Source organism: Culicoides brevitarsis, chromosome 3 (assembly GCF_036172545.1).
Source record: "Culicoides brevitarsis isolate CSIRO-B50_1 chromosome 3, AGI_CSIRO_Cbre_v1, whole genome shotgun sequence".
Taxonomy (NCBI): domain Eukaryota; kingdom Metazoa; phylum Arthropoda; class Insecta; order Diptera; family Ceratopogonidae; genus Culicoides; species Culicoides brevitarsis.
The window spans coordinates 25,844,401-25,866,723 of NC_087087.1; the positions used below are offsets into that span (position 1 = coordinate 25,844,401).

General features: G+C 24.6%; 1 protein-coding gene across 3 annotated transcripts in view; it reads right to left on the reverse strand.

Moving 5' to 3' along the window:
* LOC134834510 (uncharacterized) overlaps positions 1–22,323 on the reverse strand; it is a 54,058-nt gene that overhangs the window by 11,855 nt on the left and 19,880 nt on the right. For 2 of the 3 annotated variants that reach the window (XM_063849220.1, XM_063849219.1), the window contains exons 4-7: positions 13,823–13,994; positions 13,183–13,266; positions 2,017–2,201; positions 1,819–1,836 (exon numbers count right to left, since the gene is read on the reverse strand). In XM_063849220.1, coding sequence (XP_063705290.1) covers positions 1,819–1,836; positions 2,017–2,201; positions 13,183–13,266; positions 13,823–13,994 — 459 coding nt within the window. The remainder of the gene's footprint in view (positions 1–1,818; positions 1,837–2,016; positions 2,202–13,182; positions 13,267–13,822; positions 13,995–22,323) is intronic. The other variant, XM_063849221.1, reaches the window with a different exon arrangement.

Sequence of the window (22,323 nt, forward strand, 5' to 3'; positions counted from 1 at the left end):
TATATTAAAAATTTTGTTAAAAACAACTTTTTAAGATTCGAAAAATTTAAGAATAATATTAAAAATTAATTTATTTTTTTTTTTTAAATTTATTTAATTCCTTTAAAGTTTGAAAAAAATTTATTAAAATTTCAAAAAATATTTATAAAAATTTATTAAAATTTTTTATTATTTTATTTTTTTTTTTCTTAATTTCATGAATTTTATCGATTTTTTTTAAATAAAAATTTTTCATAAATTTATTAAAAAATATTTTTTTTTTATTTTTTTAAAATTCACAATAAAAACGAACAAAAACGCATTTTTTAATAATTTTTTTTTAAATGCTAAAAAAATCGTTCGTTTTTTTCCATCCATTAACACTTGTTGTTCTCGTTCTCAACTTTTTCCTGCTGGTTGGAACGTGCTTGCAAGTCATTTCACGTCGTCCTTGCATCGTCGTCGTCGCTGGTCGTCGTTTAGGGAAAAGCATAATGAAGTAAATGGTTTAACATTTTTTTTCAACTTTTTTTTTGCTACTGTCCCTTGTTTCGCATGATGATGATACGACGAGAGAAGCAACAAGATGTGAAAAATACGCAAAAAAAAACTTGTTCAACACTTTTTTTCTGCTGCTGCTGCTGTGACCAGCATATTGTTCTAACTTTTGCAGAATCAGAGGAAATGTAAAAAAAAATAACAAGAAAATATGTGCGGATTTTCTACTTTTATCCCTTTTTTTCTATTCGATTCGCATGTTTTTGACTTTGGATGGAAATGGAAACCGCATCCGAGATTTATTTATGTCGAAGGTGGTCAATCAACTTTACCTTTGAACGAGACTGGATTAAAGGGGATCAACGAGGTTTGTCAATCGATTTTAAATTTTTTTTTGCAAAAAAATTTTTTCGAGACGTCCGTTAATTGCTTGAAAATTAAAATTTAAAAAAAAAATAATAATTATTATCATCGTGAATGTTTAAGTACCGCCATTTCATCTCAGACGTGACTGCAGAAGAAGAAAAAAATTAAGTGGCGCAACAAACGTTTCGTTATTATTGATGGAATACGACAGAAACGACTTTTTTCGTCAATTACGTCGTGTCCCTTAATTTTTTTTCTTCGTTTTTAATTCAAGATGATCCCCGCGTTTATTTTAAAATAAAATTGAAAAAAAAATATGGAAATGGTAATGGATTCAAGGTTGTCCTTTTTCGTTTTTCTTTGCTTTCTTTAATTTGTTTTGACTGCGATTTTAATTTGTTGTTGCAATTGTATATATTTTTTTTTTTGTATAAATTAGTCCGCAGAAAAATCTTAAAAAAAATAAATGAATAAAAAAAGGAAGTTACGTTAGTATGATGAATACCGGGTTTAATTGCGAAGAAGATTTAATTTGATTAGTGAGGTACTTAAGATTTTTTTTGTCTCTTCTAGATTCTGACACTTGTTTAAATTTTATTATATTTTTTTTTATTTAAAAAAATGTTAGTAAAAAATTCTAACTAAAAAAATTATTTTAAAGCGAAATAATAAAGGCACCACTATATAAGGACCACTACTTTAGTTTTTTTAAATTATAATTTTTTAATAAATAATTATTTTTAAATAATTTTTAATTAAAAAAAAATATTTTTTTAATAAATTATTTAAAAAATAAATAATTTTGTGAAAAATGTTAAAAAAATAAATTTAAAAAAAATATTAAAAAATCAACGCTATTCAGAGAGATAGGGGCCCATATAAGATATATATTAAAAAATTATATTATATATATTTATAAGTATACGTAATAATAAATACTGAATATATATATATAGAAAATTGTAATAAACATACCCCGCTCTGTGAATTGCACTGTTTGTATTTAAAATGAATAAATGAGAGAAAAGAAAAAAAAATCAATCAAAAAACAAAACTTTATTAGATTTAAAAATTTTTAAAGAAGAATGAATGATTTAAAATAAAAAAAAAATTAATTTAAAAAAAAATAAAAAAAACACGCAAAAAAATAAAAAATAAACACAAATAACTGACCTTGGATGTGTGCGTTCTGAGACTAGACTCAGTGGCGAAACCTTTGCCGCAGATATTGCAATGGAACGGACGATTTTTGGCACGCTCAATTTGGGCATCGTGATTCCGCAAGTGTTGCTGCAGATTGGACAACTGGATAAATGCACGTCCGCAATCCTGTAAGTGGCATTTGTACGGGCGTTCACCTGGAATTAACAAAAAAAAAAAAAATTAATATTGATTTTTTTTTTGAATAAATTTTTAATAATCTTTAAATTTCTCAGTAGATAACGATCTTGACCTTTTTTTTGTAGAGAAAATTTAAATCGAGACAGAGGAATTTTTAATCAAAACTCACTTCAAATTGTTCTAACAACAAGAGGAACTTACAAGAGAAGCAAAAAAATAAAAATAACAGATACTTGACGAGGAGTTCAACAGATTTTTTCTCTCTTCGCATATCATTATATTACATTTTTTTTTCTTAATCAACCCTTTTATATTATTCATTGAATTTTTTTTCGCTCGCATTGTTCTTGCTTCAGTCATTCAGACAATGTTGTAATGTATTAAATTGAAACAGGATCTAATTCTTTTATTTTTTTTCCTCATTCCTTTAATAAATACATTAGTTACAGTTTTGCACAACGGCGAAGAAGAAGAAAGAATTCTTTAATTTTTTTCTTGGTTCGAAAAAAAAATATTAAAATAACGAGAGCGAGCAATAAAATAAAAGAAAAAGGATGAGGAGCATCAGCTGTCTTAATAATATCTCGTCGTCGTCGTCGTGAGAAAAAGGACTGAATGAAATAAATCAATTTTCATTAAAAAAAATTAAAGTAACAGAAAAAATTTGTTACAAGCACCCAACGACATTCAAGTATGAATACATCAAATTAATTGATATCAGACACAGATAAGATAAATACACAGCAGCAGCAGCAACGAAATAAGGCAACAACAAGCAACAACACTGCAAATGTAAATTTTTTTTTCATTTTATTTTAGACAAGTACATATTACTTTATTATTATTATAACAATATTTGCGTACAATGCACTTGAATAAATAAATATACATATACGACGCGTATCTTATTTGCCTTATTTGAGTATATAACATATATTATAGAGTAAGAAGATAAGTGTAATATGTATAAATGTAATAAAATATTGCTTGTGTGGCTTTTGGAACAACAACATCTGCAAATCTAAATATTTTTTTGTACTTTTTTATTTTGAATATTTATTGAAACTTGTATAAAATATTGAACTGATACATTTTTTTCCGGTTGTAAGGCAATATTTTTATCAAATACTTGTAAAACGGCATTGTATATTTTTTTAAAAAAATGTATATGTTGAAATGTTTTATTATTTGATTTTATTGCAAGATATATTTTGTTGGTATATTTAACAAAAAAAAAAAAAAATATATATATATATTTTATTAAAATAAAAATAAAATAAATTTTTTTTTATAAATTTTTTAAAAATTTAATTATAAATACATAATAATTTTTAAATTATTTATTATTTTTTATTATATATTTTTTATTTTAATGAATTAATTTTTTTAATAAAAATAAAAATATTTTCATACAGATATATTTAAAAAAAAATTAAATAATAATAATAATTTTAAAACTTATAAAATTTAAAAAATAAGGATCATATTTTTTTCAATTTATTTTAATAAAATAAAAAAATATTTTTCTTATATTTTAAATAAAAAAATTTAAATAATTTAATTTAATAATAATTTAAATAATTTAAATAATTTTTTTTTTAAAAAAAAAATTTATAAAATATTATATCAAGATCATTATTTTTTTTAAATTATAAAGATTTTATTTTTTAATAAAAATTTTTATTTTTTAAATAAAATTTTTTTAAAAAAATTCATATCAAAATGATTACATCACAAAAACTGGCGATATAATGATAAAAATAATAATAATAATCAGGAAAAAGGAAACATAAATCTTACTTGCATTGTCAGAACTTTTTATTTTCAAAAATAATTACCGAACAACTGACTATCAACATGCCGTATCACACATTGCACCTTGTGTTATATGAACATCTTACATTCACTTCTCTTCTACCTCTCATCATAAGTAGTCGTTTAAACGAACAATTGAACACACAAATTTATGTGGTTTTGTATTTTTATTTATTTACCAACAAAAAAAACGTAATGTTTCTTCAATTAATTTAAATATGAACAAAAAAACGAGAGAGAATCAAATCAGGTGTAACGATTGACCTCGGTACCTGTTTCTTTATTAATATTATTATTATTATGTACAATTATTATGTTAAACTGAGGAATATATTGTTAAAAAGTAATAAATAATTTTGATCTCGATTAACCCTTTTAACATTAAAAAAACAGAAAAATAAAAGAAAGACGCGTGTTTAAAAATTCCCGTACAAACATATTGAACAGATGCCAATCGAAAAATTGGTTCACAATAACAATAAAATAAATTCATTGATTTGTATCACGATTGTTGAAAATTGAAACAACTTCCAACCAGAAACAGAAAAAAAATAATAATACAAAAAGGGATTATACAAAAATATTATGAATACACGGTTTATCAACACTATAATATTTCATTCATTGCGAGAGGATTTATTTTTTCTGTCGTTTTTTTTTCTTGCTTCGTGCTATGATGCAATGCACTGATGATGAGGAATTATGTATGAATGTGAATAAAGGCAAAAAAAAAAGAGAAGAAGCCGAATGATATAGTAAATTATGTTATCGTGATCCCAATAACCTTTCTTGTACCTTTTGTAAAATTTATGCTATTTTATGTTTTGCTTTGCTTTGCGCTTCGGTATCCTCCTCTAAGCAATAATATTATAATAATAATCGGAATATCAGGTGTCTTTGTTGTTGTTTATTTTTTTTTCGGTATTTCTTTTGTAAAGTCTTAGGAGGGACTCTAATGTTGATAATAAACTTAATATTAATAATGGGATTGGAATCAATAAAAATAATAATGAAAGGGAAGTGTGAAATTTTAAGCCTTTTTTTGTCGTGTGTGGTAAAAAATTTTAAAATTTGACGATGATCTGAATAAATAACGGCTGATTTGAATTTTTTGGTTAAGCGACGATCAATAACAATAACAAACAAACGTCAAATGATCAAATCCGCCATCTTGGATTGGCGCGTGGAGCAGAAAAGTAAACAGAGGTGAGAAATTTTACAAATTTTATGATTTTAAGCTCTTATTCAGAGATTTATTTTTGATAAAATTGAAGAAAAACATGAAATTGACTCGAGATTCATGAAGATCTGAAGGAAAAATAGCAAAAAGGTGCAAATATGAGCAAAAAGGATTCACAAAAATCGTAAACAGCTAAAAAGCAGCAAATTCTAAGTTTGATCAATCTCGTAGAAACTTTTTAATTTTTTTAAGAATATCCGAAAATAATGAAGAAAAACAGGTAAGTTACTCAATATTTAGTTTTTAAGTATCAGTTTTTTCAAATCCAGGCTAGTTTTTGGTATTTTTCAAATTTCATTATTTTTTTTTGGCTAGAATTAGAGTATTAATGGCGCATAAAATGTTTTTTTCATATTTCTGAATCAAAAGTTTAAAATTTTTTTTTTCTAAATGACACAAAAAGAACTAAGTTTAATATCATTCTTTAAATATGAATAGGTATTAATTTAATTAAAAATCTAATTTAAAATTTAAAAATCTAATAAAAAATCTTTTTTTTAATTTAAAATAAAATTTTTAAAAATTTTTATTTTGTCAACTAGAAATTTACTTGGAATTTGGAAAAAATCATTAAAATTTCTCAAAAAAAGGAAAAATTAGCAAAAAAATTTAATTGTAGTCCCCTGAATCCAAAAACATTCACTAATCGCTTAAAAAAACACATTAACAAACTTTGACAAATATCTTAAAATATTATGTCAAGGCAAAACCGTCCAATAGTTAACGATTCGATTCGCGATTGTCTAACGAACAAGTTTACTAAACGCAACAAAAAAAAACTTAAAAGCACCTATTTCATTATTTACAAACAAAAGTAATAATTTATAATGCACTCTCGCACATAATAACGCAAAATATGTGGATCAACAAGCAAAAGTACTCAAGTCGTCGACGCAACACGTGATAATTCCACACATTCACACACACACTTGGCGAAAAAATGTGAACAAGCATTAATTCGCGTGCAATAATGATTGCTTGGTGTCACTTTGCTTCATGTAGACCCCCAGCTAAAAAATTACACGACACACACTGGAGGAATTGTGCGGCGGCGACACTAATTGATAACATTTTACACAAACATTATTTTCATATTTTTGCACTTAATTGTCATGCTAAATATTTTTACCGCACACACACACGGAACACGGCGACAAAAAAAAAAGAAATAAATTGCAGTACTTAAAACATTGTTATCCTTTTTTTATTACAGCTTTTGGTCGTTCTCTCGGACGATGGTTCGCTGAGGCAAAATTAAATTGTTTGCGATTTTTATCATACAGAATTTTTATTTTTTTTTTGTAGGGTTTAAATATTTGTTAAGGCAATTACTTGCCAAGTACAGGACAACAACGAGGAGGAACACCTTGTTTGTAAAGCATAAAACACATAATAAATGTACATGACCACTAAATGGATAATAATAACATATTTTTTTAAAGTTTTAAAAACGACACAGATGTTCTGCATTTTTTGGTGATTACAGTTTGGAAAAGAATAAGTACTTAAACCAAAAGAAAAAAGTGGTAGCCAGAAGCATTTTTATTTTAAAAGGAAGTCGTGATTCTTAAACTTAATGATTTTCGGACCTAAGAGCGACTTTTGTGGTAAGTTGATTTTTTTCAAACGAAAAATCCATGAGAAATTTTCTTAAAGATCATCAACGACCTTCAAATAAGAAACATCCCTTTAACGTTTAATAAGAAAGGGTTACATAACAAATTTTTTTTAACTTCTCTAATAATTCAAATTCATCCTCTCAAGAAAAAGAACAAGAGGAAAGATCAACAACGAACAAAGGTAACGCAAATTAGAATAAAATGTAGACCAGGAAGTACGGCGTGGCGTTACAGTAACCAGATATTGTCTTATTATTACTACCAAATAACGGCGAAGGGTGAGAAAAAGATTCTTCTTTGACGTCCTTTGATTAAAATAAACGTAAGTTCGTCTTTTGTTTCTATTCTCTTCTCTTTGATTGTCATTTCTTTTTTTTTTTTTAAGAAATATCAACAAAGGGATCTTCTTAATTTTAAACCGGTTATTTAATTTTTAGCGTTGATTCGTTCAAAAAAAAAAACTCGTGAGAAAATCAGCGTGGTTAATCATCATCATCATCTTTCTTCAAATCACTCAAACTTCACGCGAAACGCAAAAAATTAAGGAAAAAAAGTAATTAAGTAGCTCGCGTGATTTTACACCACCCTTTATCATCGCGTGAGACGATTTTATTTTTTCATTAAATACTTCTTTCTTTCGTCCATCCTGATTTCTTCCTTTTTTCGCATAGATAACCATATAAATTCATTTTGCGAAAAAAAAAACAAATCGGGGTTGGGTGTCAGCGAAGAAGAAAAAAAACTGCCAGAAGGCAAAACCATTTAAAAATTCTTGATTGGTGTTAAGTGTATTAACATAATCTCCGGCTGTCCTGAGTAAGTTGATTCATTCAAGATTGCGGCACGAAGCATTGACCTCTGACGCAGTTGCAATGCATGCGATGCACGTGATGATCAGGTAAAGGTTAACATACTCTTTATTTTTCTCACATATGTTTCCTGTTGCTCTCTTTTGCAGATGATCTCGTTTTTGGTAAGATTTTCAATCAATTCAATGTGGTCCATCCATGAGAAAAGAAGTCATTAAACTCGTTGTTTTTTTTTGGAATGATACGAAAACATCAAAAGAGAAACACACAAAAACAAATCAGGAAGAGCATATGCTGGATAAATGTTTTGAAATTGAAGTTGATTGATCATTGAGAGTAACTTTAAGATGTTAAAATTGAGTTTTCATTACAAAGGAACGATGCCAGTCAATTTTGGTTCTAAAGTCTTAGGACCGCGATGATGCATCCTCAAACCTAACCTAATACAAACATCAGTACTTCACACTGAAGAATAAGAAGCGATAATAAAAGACTTAAAAAACTTAACCTTCAAACCTAAGGGCTTCTCATACCAGTTAGAAGCTCACATCACTCGATCTCATCATTTCATCGAAAAAAAAATGTAGCATGAGATTTTTTTATGGTTTTGTGTTAGTTAGGTCTAAAGTAGTCGAAAAACCCTAAATTTAAGATTCTGGAATGAGCTTCAATGCCAAAGAGGTATTTGAAAACCTCCAAATCTACTAAAAAATGTATAAAATTTTAAAAGCTCAATCCAGGATTTTGAATTTTAGTTTTTTCGACTTCCTTAGGCCTAACTAATACAACAAAAATCTCATGCTATATATTTTTCGATGAAATTATGAAATTGAGTGATGTGAGCTCTTAGCTGGTATCAGAAGCCTTTAGGTTTGAAGGTTATATGAGCTGAAGTGCGAATCATCATTTGTAAAATTAAAGCTTTGGAAAAGAAAATCTCATCACTTTATGAAGACTCATGTGTGTGGTTTGCTGTCTTTAAGCATTCGAAATATGTTGATTACAGGAAAATTCGTGATAACTCGACGTTTTCAATGTAAATATGTAGTAATGGGGAAATGCTTGCCTTCAATGAATAGATTCTAAAATTAATTTAATACATATTCTCTTTTTTTCCTTTTTAAAATTTAATTTTCATTATTTCGTCTTTGTCAATTCTGGATTCTTTGTCAATGAACGACTTTGTGTCACTGGAATGGCTAAAAAATAAAGTAACGAAAAAACGTTAGAAAAAATAAAATACTCCTAGCCTTAAAGCTGTTAGAGAATTTTGAACTAAAACAAGCTACTTAAAAATAATTTTCTCCATGAAAGTTACAAGAAACAATAGAGATCATGCCGCTAATCTCCTTAATTGAATCAATGCAAAAATCTCAAGTGTTAAAAAAAACATTCCCTTCAAGCCAAAGGTCCAGAAAGCCATATAACAAAACCGTATATTTATGCAATTAAATCATAAACCGATTTGTAATTCAATTTGTTTGCGTTCGTTCCACGTATTAACATTCACCGCTTAACATTCACACGATAAATACGAAAAGAAAAAAAAATTACAAAAAACAACATGTAAATTTAATGTAATAATAATGTAATAACCACACCATTAAATATTAGGTATACACGCTTCTTCCCTCAATTCACATTCATTAATTCACTTTTTTTTTGCATTCTGACACATTTATATAAATTTCATCCTTAGCAGAGCAGAAAAATGACCACCGTAAAAAAAATGTTCAAGTCTTTCGGAGGACGACTGCTATTTTGCATAAAGAAAGATAGAGGATTAAAAAAATGTGAAACAAACAACTCACATGGGTAAATTATGTTCGTGTCATTAAAAAGAAATTATTTCGTCGTTGTCGTGGTTTTGTTGTGAAAAAAAAAAATAAATGAAAAATTTATTTGATGATAAGGGTTCACACAGATTTTTTTTAAAATATTTTTTAAAAAATATTCACATCACGATTCATCAGTAAGTGACGACGACATGGCGCTTAAATATTAAAAAAAAATGAAAAGGGTGTTAATCATTTAATTTTTCTTTTTTCTCAAACAAGACTCGTTTATTTTGACAAATTATTGTCTATCTATTAAATTGCTTGGAAAAAAAACTTGAATGGACATCATTTTTAATAATTGCGTGCATTTTGCTTGTCTAGGAAGGATTTTTTTACCATTTATTTCTTTTTAAAAACTTTTTTTTTGTGCATGAAATGAAGTGAGGAAGAAGAAAGACATGAAAAATAAAAAAAATGTATAAAAAGGGTTGATTTTTAATTTATTTTAGCTCGCTGATGGTCGCTGTTTTAACGACTACGACGACGACGATGGAGTGTCATCAATATGAACATTAAAATAAAATAAAAAAAAAAAAATTTGATAGTTGTTATAAATGAAGCAATTTTTTATCATTAGAGAAAACGTGAATTTTTTATAATTTCGTTATTGTCTCTTTTTTGACATTTTTTTTTTGTCTAAAGAAAGTTTTTTAATATAAAAAGTCATCATTTGAAATTTAAATGAGATTGCAAAAAAATGTACTGTAAATATTTGCATATTATAGTGAAATTTAACCGGAAATAATATAAAAATCGAAGAAAAGTTCTTTCTATATGTTATTACGTTAACATTCACTTCCTGTTTTCTATACACTCGAGTGGCTGTGCAAAAAATAAAAAAAATAAAGAAGCAACTTTATTCAATTTTTGCTAAAACGAAAGTTTCATGCAAAAAACATCCTAATTATAATAAATAAATAAATAAAAAATAAAATTAAAACTCCCCCTTTTCACAATTTTTTTTTGTTCTGTTACTGAAACCGAGCTGAAATGAAGTGAGTAAAAGCTGGTTAAACGCTGGACTTATGTCTAAATAATATTTTAAAAAATTAAATAGAGGGGTTCGCGAGTCACTACTTTCACCTTTCGCTTCTCGTCCTGCACATGTTAGAAAAAAAAGTTATTATTCATAATAATTATTATTTTTTTTTGTAATGTTAAGTTATGTTTGTTCAGGCAGGCATGAAAACTGTTTACATTATTTTTTTGCAATTTAAAAAAAAGTATTTTTTATTGTTCTTATCACTTTGGACAGAGACATTGGCTGATAATGAAAAATCATGTGATTACTTAACGAAAGATTACGACAAAAAATTTCATTATCACGTTGCCTGACAATGAACATGACATGTTCGGAGACTTCACACATGTCCAGTTTGCAAAAAAAAAAGTTTCTGTCTGAAATTGACTAACGAGCAGAAAATAAAAAGAAAGTGTTCTCATGTGAAATATTTTATGCATGAATGTGTTTATCGGAAATCAAAAGAGCGGAACTATAATTGAGCGTGACAGTTTACAGTTAGAAGGACGTTCGATGGTAACTTTCGAATGTTGTTGAGGAATTTTTTTCAAGTGAGAAACAGGAAGAAAGTTTTTGAGTTGAAGAGTATTTGAGTTTTAATTCAGAAAAATGTTCTCAGCGGACTTTTGGTTCTCGAATTTTTTTATTTAAGGATTCAAGAAGAAAGTTTTTGATCATCTATTAATTCTAACCTTAAAATTGTAAAAATAATCAGCGGACTTTCGGTACTCTAAATAATTTTTATTTTAGATTAAAAAGAAATTTTTTTAATGTGAGAAAAATTTTACCTCAAAATTCCAAAATCAAAGTTTTCAAAAGATCAAAAGAAAAGTTTTTGAACATAAAAAAATTTTAACCTAAAAATCCTAAAAATAGTAAGCGGACTTTCGGTTCTCGAATTTTTTTTATTTCTGAAAATTATTTTTTTAAAATAATTTTTAAATTTTTTTAAGGATCAATGAAAAATTTTTTGATCATAAAAAAAATCTAACCTCAAAATATTCAGCGGACTTCCGGTTCTTGAATTTTTAGATTTTATTTCTTTAGATTTTTTTGTTTTTGAATTTCTTTTAAATAAAAAAATAATTCTAAAGTCTCAAAAACTTTTAGGAGAATTTCGGTTCTCAGAGAGATTTTAATTTTTGAGGATCAAGTAGTAATTTTTTGATCATCTAAAAATTCTAACCTCAAAATTCATGAAAAAATTTTTCACATAAAAATAATCAGCGGACTTCTGGTTCTCGATTTTTTTATATCTAAAAAATTTTTTTTTTAATTTATTTAAAATAATATTTTTAAAGTCTCAAAAATTATTAATAAGGTTCTCAGATTTTTTTTTTGAAGATAAACAAACAATTTTTTGAACAAAAACAAAAATTCTAACCTCAAAATCTCTTTTAAAAAATTCAGCGGACTTCTGATTCTCAAAAAAAAATTTTTTTCTTCAATTTCCATTTAAAAAAATTTCCTCATAATAATTGCTTATGTAACCGTACCTCCCATCCCCAAAGTGCACTTAATAGTCCTTCGTGTCTCTTTTTTTAAATAATAACAACAACATTTATGTTATCACTTTATCCTTTTTTCACTTCTTGTATTTCCCTTTAATACTTTTTTTTTCTCAAAACCACTCAATTCTCAAAACACAAAAAAAAAAAATAATTATTTCATCATCACACTCCAGCTCCTATTGTTTCATATTTCATGACGACAATAATGTAATGAAAAAGTGTGTAAAAAAAAGGGAAAAAAAAGAACAACAAACCAATAAATAATTTTTAATGTACACCCCAATGATGGCACAAAAAACGCGAGAGGTACAAATAATTGGATTTGTACGCGGCAAATTTGTAAGAAAAACAAGAGAAAGAGTTGTATTGTTTGAAGTAGTCCAAAAATTTTTTATGCAAATACTTTTCTAACGGCGCGTGGAAGAAAAAAATTAAAATACAAAAATTCATCAATAAAAACGCGAATTTTTATTAAAATAAAAAAAAACCGAAAGGGTTGAATAAATTTTGGTCTCAAATGTTCCGTCTTCAATAATAAAGTAATAAAAATTTATGATCAGGAGAAAAAAAATTTAATCTACAGAAAAAAATTAAGTGGTTATTTTGATGAACTAAAAAAAATATAAACTGAACAAAGAGGGGTCGCATCATTTTCTGAATATTAAAATTGAAGTTAATCGCAAAATCCTCGTTGTTGTAATGTGACAATGATCTTATCGGTCTCAAGGTTATTCACAGCAAGATGCAATCAATGATTTATTTCGAAAAAAAAAAATAAAAACTAAAGTCGGCTAAAAGTTAAACTAGAGCATGAACAACAAACAACAAATATAAAAGAGAACTTTCAAAGTTCAAGGAAACTCATGTTTAAAATGTTTTATGACATTCTTGCCTATGTCGTCATGCCACATTAAAATTTAAAGTCAGTATCTTTAAGATGAAAATTTTGCCGTTTAACATTTTTCGGTATGGTACAGCGCGAGAAAAGAGGTACGACACCGAAAAAAGGGTTTTTCCTTAAATTTTGGGGAAAAATTTACGATCGTCTGGTACGAGAAACGTGAATGACTACATAAATGCCGCACAATTTTAAAGTGATTGACATACTTTCGGCTCACAAAAAAGACTTTAAAAGCGTCACTTACCGGTATGGAGTCGCGTGTGTTGCTGTACATGTGACAGTTGTTTGAATCTTCGATCACAGTACGAACATTTGTATGGTTTTTCTCCTGAAAATTTTAAAAATTGATAATTAATTATTTTTTTATTAATATATTTTTTTTTAATTTATTTTTTTTTTTTATTTATTTTTTTTTAATTTATTTTTTTTAATTAGAAAATTTTTGGAGTTTTTTTAATTACAAAAAAAAATAATAATTAATAATTTTTTATCAATTTATTTTTTTTCTAATTTATTTTAAAATTTTTTCAAATTTATTTTTTTTTATTTTTTTAATTAAGAATTTTTAAAAATTTTTTAATTTTAAAAAATAATAATTAATAATTTTTTTTATTTTTATTTTTAATAAAGAATTTTTCGAGTTTTTTTATTTTAAAAAAATAATAATTAATAATTTTTTATTATTAATTTATTTTTTTATTTAATTTTTTTTATTTTTTTTTAATTAAGAATTTTCGAAATTATTTTTTAATTTTAAAAAATAATAATTAATCAATTTTTTTTATTAATTTATTTTTTAATTAATTTTATTTTTTTTTTCAAATTATTTTTATTTAATTATAATTTTTATTTTTTTAATTAAGAATTTTTCTGAATTTTCTTACCTGTATGCACGCGAATGTGTTGTACTAACTGATGATTGCTTGAAAAACTCTTCAAACATTGATTGCACTGGTGTGGCTTGACTTCGGCTCCCATTGCACCTCCTAGTCCGACGCCGCCTCGTTGAAGATCTCTAGCATGTTGCATTTGCATGGCGCTCTTGTGCATAAATATCTGCTTTTGCGTGCAAAAAAAAAGAGAGAAAAAGAAAAAAAAGTTTCTATATAAGTACGACCACACTTGAAACTTTAACTTTTAATTCCACCTCAGACTTTTCAGTAACGTCGTCGTCGTCGTCGTTGCTCGTCGACGAGACACAAAAGTTGCATACATACTTTGTGTTTGTCTTTTCACTTTTTATCGCTTTTCCGAACTTTTCTTCCCGAACACTTTAAATACCTAACGGTTCATATAAAATACAAGAGTATTCATTCATCGTATTTTTTGTTTGCAAAAAAAAAAAATTCATTCATCTCAAAAAATGATAAAAAAAAGGAAAAACTTTATTTTTTTAATTTTAAATCACTTTTTATGAAAAAAGTATTTTTTTTTGTTCTTCCTTAACTGCTGGAAATTTTCATATAATAAAATTATAGAACAAAAAAATATTTTTTTTGTGTTTCACAGAGAATAATAATAATAGTTTTTTAATTTGTACGGGGTTTTCTTCGCTTTTCGCATTATTGAGTAAGTAGCTGCAGAGAAGCGAGGATAAAAAGCGAAGAGTATTGTGAGCGCCCTTTTAAGATAAACTTTTTTCATTTAAATTATTTCCGGTTTTTTTTGCAATTTCTTTTTTCGTTTTTTTTTGTAGTCGCGCGTATACAAAGTTTTTCGCTATTTTTTGTTGTTTTATTTTTTTTATAATGAAAAAAAAATAGTTAATCGAGTTGCTTTTTTTGTATCTTGAGTTTATTTTCAATGAAGAAGAAATGTGGGATTTTAAAGAGGATGTTTTGCGAAATATTTATTGTATTTTTATTATAAAATTTATTTATAAAATTTAAATTATTTTATTTTTTATTTATTTTATAGAAATTTTAATTTTTTTTTTATTTTATAGAAATTTTAATTTTTAATAATTTTTTTAAATACTAAATTTGGTAACTTTTTTTCTAAAAATATTTAAAAAAAAAAATAAATTTAAATAAAATAAATAAAAAAATTAAATTTACTTAAAATATTTAATATTTTCAAAATATTATCTCGTAAGAAATTTATTAGTTTTTATTTTTTTAAGTTTAATTTTTTTTAATTTTTAAATTTATTATTCATATTTATTTTATTTTTTTTTTTTTTCATTATTTATATTTTTATCATTCAAATATTTTTATTATTATTTTTTTTATATTTTAAACATATTATTTTTTATTAAACATTTAATATTCTGTTCAATTTCATAATAAAAAAATAAATATTTTTTTTAAATGGTTCAATTTAAAATATAACAACTTTTGAGTTATTTTTGTTGAGATGAGTGAATGTAAAATTTTTTATGAAAATTTGTATATTTTATAATTTATTTAAATTTTGACTCGAAAATTAAATTAATTGCTAATCATATAAAAAAATTTTTAAAAAATTATTTTTAAGTTTTATTTTTAATTTAAAAAAATTGTTTTGATGTAATTTAAATAATTTATTTTCATTACCTAATTAATTTTAATTTAATTAAATAATTTTAATTTTAATTAAATAAATTTTATTTAATAAATTTAAAAAAAAATTAATTTTATATTAATTTTAATAAAAAAAGATACTTTTAAAACCTTATGGTAAAAAAATATAAAAAAAAATCTTGAAAATCGCCTTCAACTTTAATTTTTCTCATTCCCGTCAACTTTTCGCACAAAAAGGTGTGAAAAAGCTAATTCCCAATTAAATCACATGTCGCTAACAGCATTGTCGATCAATTTATCGAATGACAAGGAGCGCAAGAGAAAAAAAACAAGTTAATTCTTATATGTTTTTTGTGCCATTTTTGCGGTGCAAGTAACTTAATTTATTATAAATATCTCGATAATTATTCAGTTAGTTGTAAAACAAACATCAAACAACGCATTGACGCATGTCAGCGTGCAAAAAACAGAAGAAAGAGCAAAAATCCAGAACATAACTTGCTTGCTGTTGCCACCTGGTACTTTTCCATATTTGTCGAGAAACGAGTGTGATACATAATAAGCAAGAATTTTTTTCTGTCGTTTCTTCATTATTATTATCGTTATAATGTAATACAATTTCGCGTAATAAATATAATAATTGTCGATCGAACGTTTAATTTTTTTTTCTGCGTCGATAATGATTTTTTTTGTGATCGCGCACGTTTTTGTCTTCATTTCCAGGCATCTTTGATGAATTAATTTGCAATCCATCGCACGCTACGAAAGTTATTTGTGCGCAATTATTATGTTTGTCATACCACGCGGCGTTCCGTGCCTGCATCATCAAAATGGTTATCATGCTTTGTGCGCGGCATTGTAACGTTACCGCAGCAAGAATTTTAATGTTAATCATGGGAATTTCTTTAATTGTTTCGAGTGTCGTCTCTATTAGCGAACGGACACCGCGCGATTAACCTTCGTTTTGTCGTTCAATGTCTCGAAAAAAAATCACCAGTTATTTTTTTTTTTACTTGAACATCGAAGAAAAAATGCTAAAAATAGAAAAATTTTCGCGATGATGTTGATGATGATGCACTTGCTCGTTTCTAACGAAAATAATGAAAAAAATTGTTTAGTTTAAAAAAAAATATATTTTTTCAGTCGTCGGTATAAAGAACCGATGGATGTAAAAATTTATTATTATTATTAGAAAAATAATCGAAAATATTTTTTTTTCTTTTATTTTTAATACTGCACCTCCATCGGAATTTTTTATGTGTTCTGGCAATTTTCCAGCGCTAAAAAAAATATTGCAGCGAAATTTTTCAAGACTTTTTTCCGCTCGTTGTACATCTTTGTTAATATTATTGCGAAAAAAATTTTTTTTTTTTAATTTTACTGATCAAGAACATCAAAGAGATCATAAAAATAGCTCTGAATAATTTTTTATTTTTTTTATACACAAAGAATATAAATTAAATATCAGTTACTATCGTAACGACATCCTAATTATTTTTAAAAAAAATAATAAATAAAATAACCCCGGAAAAAAATATTTTTTTTTTTAAATAAAAAAGTTTTCCCGTTCCCCCTTTGTGGCAATCCAATTTGATTTTTTTCTATTTTTACTCGCGAAAGTACAAAAAATAAAATTTTATAAATAAATAAAGTAAAAATAATTATAATTTTAATTAAAAACTTCATCATCATCATGGTCCTCTCTCTCTCTCTTTCTCTGTTGTTTATATGAGATGCGACTCCATGTACATTATTGGCTAGTTTCTCAGTCTAGTTTTATTTTCTATCTTTTTTTCTCTTCATTCCATTAAGACAATATCGTCTTACTTAATTGTTTTCATTTTTTTAATATTATTTTTATTATATACATTTTTTTTGCTGCAGTGCCTTCATCAACATGAACATCATCATCATCATGATGACTCGCTTCAAGCGTTTATCCAACATCATTATTATTACTTTTTTCTATTATTTTAATAAAAAAATATTTTTATGCGATCTCGTATCATGATAACAAATTTTTATTAATATTATTTATTAAAAATATTAAAATTTATTTAAAATATTTTTTATTTACAGTTTTTTTAAGTAAAAAAAAATATTTAAATGTATTTTATTTTTTATTCATTAAATTACATTATTTCGCAAAAAAAAATATAAAAAAATTAATATATTTTTTATTATAAAAGAATTATTAAAATTTCGAAAAAATAAAAAAAAATATATTTTAATTTTTTTTATTTATAAAATTTCAAAAAATTTTAAAATTTTAAAAAATAATTAATTTTTTTTATTTTTAAAATTGTTTAAATATTGCAAAAAAATAAATAAAAAAAATATTCAAATATATTTTTTATTAATGAAAGCTAGATTTTTAAAATTTTAAAATAATTTTATTTTTTATTTAAAAAAAACGACATAAAAAAAAATTAAATATATATTTTAATATTTTTTTTTTATTTACAAAAGCTTGAATTTCACAAAAAACAAATAATAAAAAAAATATTTCCTGACCTATCGCAATAAAATTAACATTGTCCACGATCACTTTTGACGCAGATCTTGTCTCGCGAGTGTAAACGGCGATAAAATATATTCATATATGTATAATACATGCAAAAAGATAAAAATATTCTGGAGCAACGTTCTTGAAGAAACTCTTCTGTTTACACTCTTTTTTCGCTCGAAATTATCATCTTTCATTTCAGATTTAAAACAAATCTAAATTTTTCATGTGTGCACGACGAGTCGACGACACAAAAAAATGAAAAAAAAGAAGAATAAAAAAATATATATTAATAAAATACCATAAAGTAGTGAATAAACACAGTAAATTTATCTATAAATATAAAAATAAATTCACTATATTAGTCGACGACGAGTCACAATATAATCACTGGGGGCCAACGAACCTTATTTATTCCGCCTGCGTATTTTTTTTTTACAAGTATAAGTTTTCTTAACTATAATAATGTAACATGTTGTTTTTTTTTATTATGAATTTTTTTTTGTATTATTTTTATTTCATTCTTCTAAAAGAGTCTTATTTAGTTTAGTGACGATGCGTGTGTTGTGAACTTCTACATATATATTTTTTTTATTTATTCTTTTTTGTGTTGTAATAAAAATATATAGAGATAATACTTTTTTTTTGCACTAGAATATGTGAAGTGAATTTATATGAGCATTGAAAAAAATATTCAAGCAGCATCTGAACCGGATCAGTATTTTTCCGATCAAAAATATATTTTTTTTTAATTTAAATTTCTTTTTACCGTTTTTTATTTAATTTTTTATTGATCATTATCATGAAATTATATATCTAATAATTGTAATTATTTCATAAAAATATTAATCCGCGCGCCAAACGTGGTCGGACATTTATAAAAAAAAAATAAAAATAATAAAAAAAATGTTGCATCGTTTAAAAGATTGCTTTAACATCTCACGTTTGGTTTGAAAAATATCTTCTTTCATACATATATATTTTTTTTTATTATTTTTATTTTTATTATTAAAGAATAAAAATTAAATATCATCATATATACACAACATATATATATATATACATTTGTACAAAAATGTTATTACAATTTCTTTGCGTCGTTGTTGTTGTTGCTCTTTTGTACACGTTCATATCTATCTATTTTATTATTATTATATTATATTAAAAGGTTCGCGTTTTTAATTCTTTTTGTAGTTCAAGTGCAAAAAAAGTACATTTTCTGCCTGCCTCCCATTTCATATGTACCGTACAACGTTCTATTTTTGCACTCTACACACATGATGATATAAAACTTGGGTGCATATATATGATGATGATGATTATACAGCACTTTAACAAAAAAAAGAGGAGAGTTTAAAAGAAATAAAAATTGCATAGTTTAAAAAAAAAGTTCATTAGATAGAGGAATTGATTTTGTTTGTTAGTAGAAAAAAGAAAAAGAAGAAAAAAAACGTAAGAAGCGTAAATAATGGTACTGGAATTGAATAGAATAGCCTTCCTTTTTAACTAACAACAATATATATAAAAATATATATAATATAATAATAATAATAACTAACAAGCGAAGTTAAGTTATTTTACATTTTTTTCTTTGCCATGATCTAATGTTAGATGCGAACACACTCTCTCTCCGCATTTCATGGCATCATGGCTTACATGGCCCCGTTTTTATGGTTGCGTTTTAATTTTTTTTTATATATATTATTTTTTTAATCTTGCATTTTTCCTTATTTTATTATTATTCACGCATGTTTTTTTTTTTGTTAAATAAATAAATATCGGACGTTGGAATTTCTTTCATCATTTTTGTTTAAAAAAAAACTTTTTTATTATTTTTCTTTTATTTTCATCTCAGTGAGTTGCACACATATAAGGCTTTCTTACTAATGCGTTTTAATTTTAAAATAGGTAGCTATCAATTTTAACAGAGAAAAGTACTTTATCTTATTTTTTGTTGTTGTTGCTCGAAAGTTGCATTAAAAAAAGTATCGTAAGTCATTAATCAGTTGTAAAAAATGTATATGTTGTATTTTTTTTTATTATTATTTATAATAAAATGACCTACAACACACTTCCTAGTTGAACAAAGTTTTTAATTTTGCGTGCAATTAAAACACGTAATAAATTAAACGCCATTAGGATTTAGTATTAAAAAAAGATCATAAAGTGGAAATTCATTCAAGTCACTCTTAATAAATTGTTTAAAAAATGTATAATATATAGATATTGTTTTATGTATGTTTCGGTACGAATGTATACAAATATTTGATTACTTTACTGGAATTTGTCTTTATTATATTTTATTTTAGTTTTTTATGTGTAGAAAAACCTGTAACTCGCAAATAAACCTGAATACTAGATCAAAACGCAGCATGCATAAATCTCTAAAAAAAATAAAATGTATAGAAATATGTTGGTAACATAAAAGGAGCATTTGATATTTGATTGCTTGTGAGAGATAGACAGATTTTTTTTTTGTTAATGTTATGCGTGACGTGACGTATTTTGATGTTTAAGATTTTTTTTAATTATTTTTTTAAAAAATATTTTTTATATTAATAAATTATTAAATATTTTTAAATTTTAATAAACAAATAATAATATTTTAATTTAAATTATTATTATAAATGATTTATTATTTTTTTCTGAAATTATTTAATATCTCATTATGATTTTTATTTAAATTATTTTATTAAAAAAATTATTTTGAATTTATTAAATAATTTATTCAAATTAAAAATTATAATTATAGTTTAATTTAAAATTTAATTTTTATAAATTATAATTTAAATTATTCTAAAAAGCAAAAAAAAAAAAAAAAAAAAAAATTAAATTTTTGATCTCTTTATATTAATATTTAATTAAATACAAAAATAATTTAATTTTTTTTAATATATATTTTTATTATTTTTGTAATAAAATTAAACAAAACATTTTTTTAAATATTTAATTTTTTTTTAATTTAAAAAATTAAATTAATTCATTAATATATTTAATTTTTAAATATTTATTTAATAAAATTTAATAAAAAAATTAATTTTAATTTATTTAAATTATTTTTTTAAATACATATTAAATAATAAAATGCTAAGCATATATTTTTAACATTAAAGATTAATTTAATTTTAAATTTAATTTTTTTTTCTAATTTTTTGTATCATTTAAAAAATATTATAAAATTAACATGATTTCATCATTTTATTATTTTTTTTTATTAAATATAACAATTGTTAATATATAAAAAAAAAATTTCATTCAATATTTTTTATTAATATACTTTTGTATAATACAATATATTTACATACAATGAACGGTCAATGCATTTAATGCAAGTTTCATGTTGAACGCGCGGATTCTCTTTTTTAAACACGCGGAATCTTAATGCATTTTTTTTCTTGTATATGAAACATTTTTCGCGTACCGCATAGACGATTTCTGTTATTATTATTATTATTAAAATAAAATATTGAATATGATACATATCTCGCTTATTGCTTGCTCGGTCGCTTAGTTGTTGCTAATACAGTTATCCAATTTTTTTTCTTTCGTATTGTTGTCATAGTTTCTTCTTGTACGTTATTGGAAGGAGAGAAAGAGAGAAAATTTTTATTTATTTTTTTTTTCAACATTTATTTATTATTATTCCTACGCAAATACTGTCGATCGGTCCCTGATCGATTTTAACTTCTTTTTTTTATAAAAAATTCTTTACAATTAATTTTTGTTTGTTTTAATAAATTGTATGCATTTTAATAGATAGATATTTATTTTGTTAATATTAATGCATTTTTTATACATGTTTGAAAAAAAAAATGTGTAAAGAAAGAGTTCGCCTAATTGGTGTTACATTATTGGCACATTTACTATGTAAATATATGCAAGTTAATTTTTATTTATTTTTTTTTTCAGCATTTTGTTAAGCTGACATGAAACACATTCGCTCCATGCAGCACATTACACATTATGATGAAGAAAAGCAGATTTCTTGCAAATATAAAAGAAAGAATAAAAAATATATAAAAATAAATCGCGTTCGCTGTTGTATATTATTTTGAATGTACGTCGAGTACATGACAGAGAGAGATATATAAAAAAAAATAAAAACACAAAAATGTTTTAAAGGCATTGAACTATCTCCTTGTCCTAGGTTAGTGCTCTGGTATATATATTCTTTTTGCAAATGTAACGTATGTGTATGATCATGATGTTGATGATGATGATGATGGAGTTTCTGTATATTTTTATATTTATATCTTTTTATATTTCTTCTTCTGCTTCGTCGTCGTCGTTGTTGTTGTCTTTGCGATCTGTGATCGCACATTTCGCATCGCAACGCGCGATGATCGTCATCAACGTCATTAGATGTGTCGTGTAGACG